Source organism: Notolepis coatsorum, assembly GCF_963971535.1.
Source record: "Notolepis coatsorum genome assembly, chromosome: 9".
NCBI lineage: Eukaryota > Metazoa > Chordata > Actinopteri > Aulopiformes > Paralepididae > Notolepis > Notolepis coatsorum.
Window position 1 is genome coordinate 51,323,865 of NC_140173.1, and position 6,551 is coordinate 51,330,415.

General features: G+C 42.2%; 1 protein-coding gene across 1 annotated transcript in view; it reads left to right on the forward strand.

Moving 5' to 3' along the window:
* Nucleotides 1–3,611: 3,611 nt before the first annotated feature.
* The window catches only part of ptpn20 (protein tyrosine phosphatase non-receptor type 20), a gene marked incomplete at both ends in the record, with an annotated part of 317,069 nt that continues 314,129 nt past the window's right edge, over nucleotides 3,612–6,551 (forward strand). The window contains 2 exons of the mRNA XM_084321867.1: nucleotides 3,612–3,735; nucleotides 4,458–4,621. Coding sequence (XP_084177993.1) covers nucleotides 3,612–3,735; nucleotides 4,458–4,621 — 288 coding nt within the window. The remainder of the gene's footprint in view (nucleotides 3,736–4,457; nucleotides 4,622–6,551) is intronic.

The window sequence follows — 6,551 nt, forward strand, 5'->3', positions numbered from 1 at the left end:
AACAGTGTAATAGTGTGTAATACATAACATTTGTGTCTATATTTGTTAAATATTGTAGGCATGTTTGTTTGCTCTGTGTGAGAGAGACAGAGAAGAAATGGTGGAGATTTATTTGTGCTCTGGTGGAGATTTGCACTCTACAGAGTGCACCTTTCTAGTTTACAATACATTTGGCCCACAGACTGTGACAGGTTGTTAGATAAAATGTCAGCGATTCTATACATTTACATTTACATTTAGTCATTTAGCTGACGCTTTTATCCAAAGCGACTTACAAGTTCTGTACGACAAGACAGCAAGAAGGGTACAACTCTATCAGCTGAGTAACAATGTTCATCAAGTGTTGCGTGTTACAGTGTAGGACAAGTGCATGACAGTAAGGTTAGTCAGGGTTAGATTTTTTTTTTTTTTTTTTATAAATCATTTCAGATAATGGTAACATGCCAATCAAATAATTACACATCTCTTGTTCCTAACAATGCTTAAAGATGCACTAAGTTTGTCTGCGGGAGGCAACAGTTGTGATGGGAGGATCAAGAAAAGAGGGCAGGGTTTGAGATAGGTCAATTGTACGTGGTCGAGTCTGCATGGTCTTCAGTACAAATGGCCTGCCACCTGTACATTACGTTTGCTGTTACTCTGGACTTTTTATCTATTTTTCTTGTCTCTTTTTATATTGCACCTTGCTCTTGTTTTCTTAGTGTACTATACCTTTTTCTGTAATTTTAGTGTATTTGATTTGTTACTGCATTGTATGTGTTTTTTACTGTGTCCTACCTGGAAAGCACTTTGGTTGGCTTTTAGTCATTGTAAATGTGCTATATAAATAAAGCTGACTTGACTTGACTTGACAAATGATCGCACTTAGCGCATCTCTGAGCCCTTGTGCTCATCGCATCTCGGTGACCACAGGCAGAACATTGCGGCCGGCATGGAGTCATTTTCCGGTTCCTTTTGGTTCCTGCAGAGAAATCTTCACGGATGGACTCATGGGAAAAAAGGCACAAATAGACACATTGAACACAAATGATATCAGAATATAGAATTATAGGTCTGGCTCCTCCTTGTTGATTAGTTGATTAATCAGTCGTCAGTCAGGGTGTTTTTACAAAGAAATTTAGTCAGTTAAATCTTTTTCAATACTGAATTAATTGTTTCCTAGCTTATCTATCGCATCACAGTAACATCCACAAATGTACCTCTGTCTTGAAAGGTACAATGTGTAAATGCTGTCAAACAGCGACCTCTAGGCAAAAGAGCTCTGCTTGGTATTTCACTTACTGTAGTATACGTTGTTTGTTTTGGTCTAATGTGTGGGTTGTGGATTTCTCCAGACCTCTCTTGGTAGAGTCTGACGTGTGGTCAGCAATAGCAACCCTTCCATTTTATCCCCACTCAACTCCAACCTGCAGTGACTCATTCAGTCAGAAAGAATCAAATAATAATGTGCTACTAGCACCCACACAAACGTATGAGCTCAAAGCATTACGGATCAATGAATGTGCATAACGCCTCTATATACTTACTTATACACCTGCATATAACCCATAGCTTTGTATGATAGCATGTACAATGTATATATTTTCTCCCCACCGTATGTATCTTTTTTCTCCTACCCACCCACCCCCTCCTAATGTACAGTCTCCTCCCCATCATATGTATATATTCTCTGTTAGGATCTATGGGTAACAGTACTGTATATTTGCATATCGTATATGTCACAAATGTAACAGTACTATATACCTGTATGTCATGTATGTCCCTATGCCATAAATGTCATGATGTCATAACTTGTGTATGTCATAAATGTCACTATGAATTGAAAATGGGGGACCGTGATGTAAACAAGACAAATGTCTTTGTAGAGCCTTTACCTATAAGCCTACTGCGAGGGGCAAGTGGGCTGGCTTGAGTTAGACGCGTGCTTGAAGAATTCAATGTCCAGAGTGCTCGTATCATTTTGGATATGCCAATCCATTTATTGACCATTATCCACCAAGTAATATATACAAAACCTCTTTAACTAATAACACTGAACGCCGACCTATACGGCACATCAACACGAACATGGTAAAAAACTGTTTGGCTATTCCCCTGGGGCTCGTCACCCACTGATCAGTATAAATGGGTAACCACCCCCTGTGGTGGTTGCCATGGTGACATTGGTGACTGATAATGCCACACCTCTGCACCGTGAGTTAAAATAAAACGAAATAAACAGAAAGGCATTTTGGCTCCAACAGTCTTTCTCTGGTCTGCATCCCCTTAACAATTGTGTGTATTGAGCCGTACTGTATTGTACCCATTCTGCAATCTGTTAAATAAAGTTTTCATTCATTCATTCATTCATTCATTCATTCATTCATTCATTCATTCACAATAATGCTGTATATACCATATATATTTATTTATTCTCACCGCATATATATCTATCCACAACTGTCTGTACTTACCTGCACATAGTCCTTTACTATATCTGTAGATATTATAACTGTACATATCCTACTCTTACTAGTTACGCTGCTGGCCAGTATGACAACTACCATACTGTCTTGTACATATTATACTACAACTCTGTACTTATACATCTGATTAGCACTACACTCAGTAGTACTGGTTTGTATATTTTGTACACAGTTTAATCACCTGTACATTGTATATTGCTGTTGCACTTTACTGTTACATTTGCAGTCTGGTTGGATGCCAAACTTATTTTTCGTTGTACTGTACTTGTACTGTATAATGACAATACATTCTAATCTAATATAATCTAAACAGATACATTCATTTAGATTATTTCCTATTTATTTTGTAGATTGATGTACTTGAATTTACATATTAATTATTACATTATGATGCATTGTTTTTTTTATCCACTTTTTCTCCCATTTTTCTATATTTTCTCCCATCCCAATTTCGTATCATCCAATTCAACCCTCCCCTGTCACGAACGCTGTTTCTTGCCTCCCACAAGCCGGCTGCAATGTGGACTAAGTCATACATAGCACAAGTCCCCTCCGGTACTTGAGGTAACAGCAGTCGCATCTTTTCACCTGCGCAGCTCGATCTCTCAGTGGCGAGGAGTAACGCGTGGGAGGCTCACGCTGCCCCCGACACTTCCTGATTCTACTGCGCAGGCGCACCAACCGACCTGTAGGAGTCGCTGTCCACAACGCCCGATCCCCACCCATCAGTTTCCCACCCCCTAATACGGCCAATGTGTATTAGTACGGACGACCAGCTAAACTGAAAGCAATGTGGAGAGCTGGGCTCGAACAGGCGAGCCCAGGGTCTCCGCATTCGTGGCGAGCACCTTGCCCACTACGCCACGTAGCCGCCCTTATGATGCATTGTTGTTGTTTTTTTACACAGTGCCTGTTTGTTTGAGTTGTATCAACACAAAGTGCTTTAATTCTGAACTCAGGATTAAATTGAACAAAGACCTAAATAAGTGACATTTCTCTCACTCTTTCTCTCTCTGCTGTGTGTGTACACATGTATGGCTGTGTGTGTGTTCGTGTGTATGTATATGTGTGTGTGTTTGTGTGTGTATGGTGTGTGCATGTGTGCGCATGTTCCATCCTTAGGTGTGAGCGTGGAGCGTGTGCAGGATGAGCAGCACGTTTGTTACGTTGGCGGAGGTGTTGGAGGCTCGAGGGGGCCCCCTGGTGGAGGAGGAGGTGTGGTCCCTGCTGCTGGGCACTGCAGAGTCTCTGGTTGACATCTCCTATAAGGGTAAAACAATGCTAACACACATGTCTGATCACACACACACACACACACACACCATAATGGACCTTGTTCAAGTACTTACAGGCCTTAAAAGAACACACCAACACTTTGGGGAATTAGCTTATCGTCTTCTCCAGAGAGAGACAGATAGATACCAGTTTCCTCTCTGTGCGTTCAGTAGAAAGCTATCTGGCTGCACGTTAGCCTAGCTTAGCACAACAAATGGAAGCGGACATGACCGGTTAGCCTTCGGGAGAGGTGTTAGTTGGACAATGTTTAGGCTAACCGGTCATGTCCGCTTCCATCATTTCCCAAAAAGTTGGCGTGTTCCTTTAACTGTATGTTACAAACGGCTGTTGTTGGATAAAAACCTATTTAAACTCAGCTGGTTAGGAATGAATAAAAGTAGGCTACTTTTGTGTTTAACAAATTTGTTTATTTATAAATTTTGTATTTGTTCCATGCATTGTTAGATACATTAAACCTGACCAGAGTATTAAAGACCATGTTTACCAGGACCAAAAAACAACAACAATGAAAATAAATAAGAATTGAGTAACAAGATTTTAAAGTTCAGCATTGATATGTAACATACAGAATATATCTTCTAATATTTCTATCCACCTGACAAATATACAAAGGCTTGTCACTTAACAGCAGAAAGGAATGATACACATCATATCTGATCAACATCATTATTGTATTCTCACTGGTCTTTTTTCCAGGTCATAACAGTATGTACAACATCATAAGTCCCGCCTCCCTGCTGCTGTCAGCCACTGGTACCTTAGCGTTTAAGAACTGCGCCCTATCAGATGAGGCGTCCACCTTCACCGCTCCAGAGATGCTGCAGGGCCGTGCCAGCTCAGCCAAACCTGCCATAGAGAGGGTCAGTGCACACACACACGCACGCACACACGCACACACGCACGCACGCACGCACGCACGCACGCACGCGCGCGCGCGCGCGGCACACACACACACACACACACACACACACACACACACACACACACACACACACACACACACACACACACACACACACACACACACACACACACACACACACACACACACACACACACACACACACACACACACACACACACACACACACACACACACACACACACACACACACACACACACACACACACACTTACCCAGCAAAGCCTTAAAGCAATATTTCATTCAGAACATTTTCCACTTATAACCATGGCCACCTTCATAGGCACATAGGAGTTCATAGGAGATTCTTTCTATTGCTACTCTTCTTCTCAGAGCTACAGTAAACGTACAGGGATGGTTCACATTGTTAAGAAGCTTAATGTAATGTGATTCATCACATTACTGTAATTGGGACTCCTTGTCATGCCGTCCAGAGAGCTACAGAGAGACCCGTTATGACACTGCTGACTTCCACTAGCATTGCTAACAAACGTTAATATATTCTGTTTCTAGTAAGATAAGATAAGGCAGGCAGGATAATGGGCATAAAATATAAAGATCAAATAAATTGAAATAAAATTATGAGAATAAGAATAAACAATAAGATATAGATGAGATAAATATAAGAAAATCTGATCTGCAACTGGATCCCTGTGTGAGTGAACAGTATACGTATGCTCTATCAATAATATCACTATGCAGCACGTATATACAGTACAGTACAGCGCACCCTGGTACAATAAACACAAATATACAGTAAATAGCCAACCCAAGTCTACAAATGTACAAATATACAGTACTCCTTACCAAGTCCTAGTCTACACTGGTATAAATACACAGATGAAACAGATGATCAATAAATATAATTATTATACATATATGAATATTATTGAAGGTGTGACTGTATGAGTGCTTGTGCAAAGTGAGTGAGAGTCCGTGCAGGGTTCAGTATCTAGTCTGTGGGTTTTCATGTTCTCCGGTTCTCCTGTAGTTAATCAAGTCAACCCTTGTCCTTGGTTGTGGCGCTTGATGGCTACTGGCACAAAGGACAGACCAAGGCGATTTGTGGTGTGTCTGAAGGGACCGGGCGGGCGGGGGGGGGGGGGGGGGGGGGCTGGGTGCTCCTCATCTTCGCCGGCTCCTCCCCTCACCTCCACCTCCTCCCCTCAGATAGTGACAGGAGGAGTTGGGGGCCCGGTATAGTCCACCGTCCGGCTCCCAGGGCTCTGCACTCATTGACGTCCGTGATCTAACTTGACAATGGAGGAGTCGTCCAGGACTTCTGTAGGTGGCACCTATACCTGCGTTAAAGCAGAAGGTGTACTGTAGAGGAAAGGTGGTGGCACGTTTCCTGGGGGGGGGGGGGCGGGGGGGGGCGTGCTCACCAGCACATCTGACTGGCTGCCCTGCGATCTGCCGTTTAATATCTGCATTTTGGATAGAAGACTGAAAGTCCCAATTCACGACGAGTCAGATCTTGAACACGTGGACTATCCATCTAAGGACATCCTGGGAACACTTACGTTGGTTGCAAATTGAATTTGCTCCCAGAGCCTGATCTTGATTATGTTTTGTGATAAGAGGCTACTGCATTATGCTCATGTGTGAGAAATATCAAGCTGTCTTCTGGAGCTGAGAGCAGATAAATGTAAGTAGGCTACTCCCTCTACTGTTCAGACACAGGAACTACTACCCCAGTGCAGCACTGTATGACACAGCATGAGAAGATTCACTCTTCCATTCATTCACTGGTTGGTTGGTTGATTGGTTGGTTGGTTGGTTGGTTGGTTGATTTCTTTCTTTCTTTCTTTCTTTCTTTCTTTCTTTCTTTCTTTCTTTCTTTCTTTCTTTCTTTCTTTCTTTCTTTC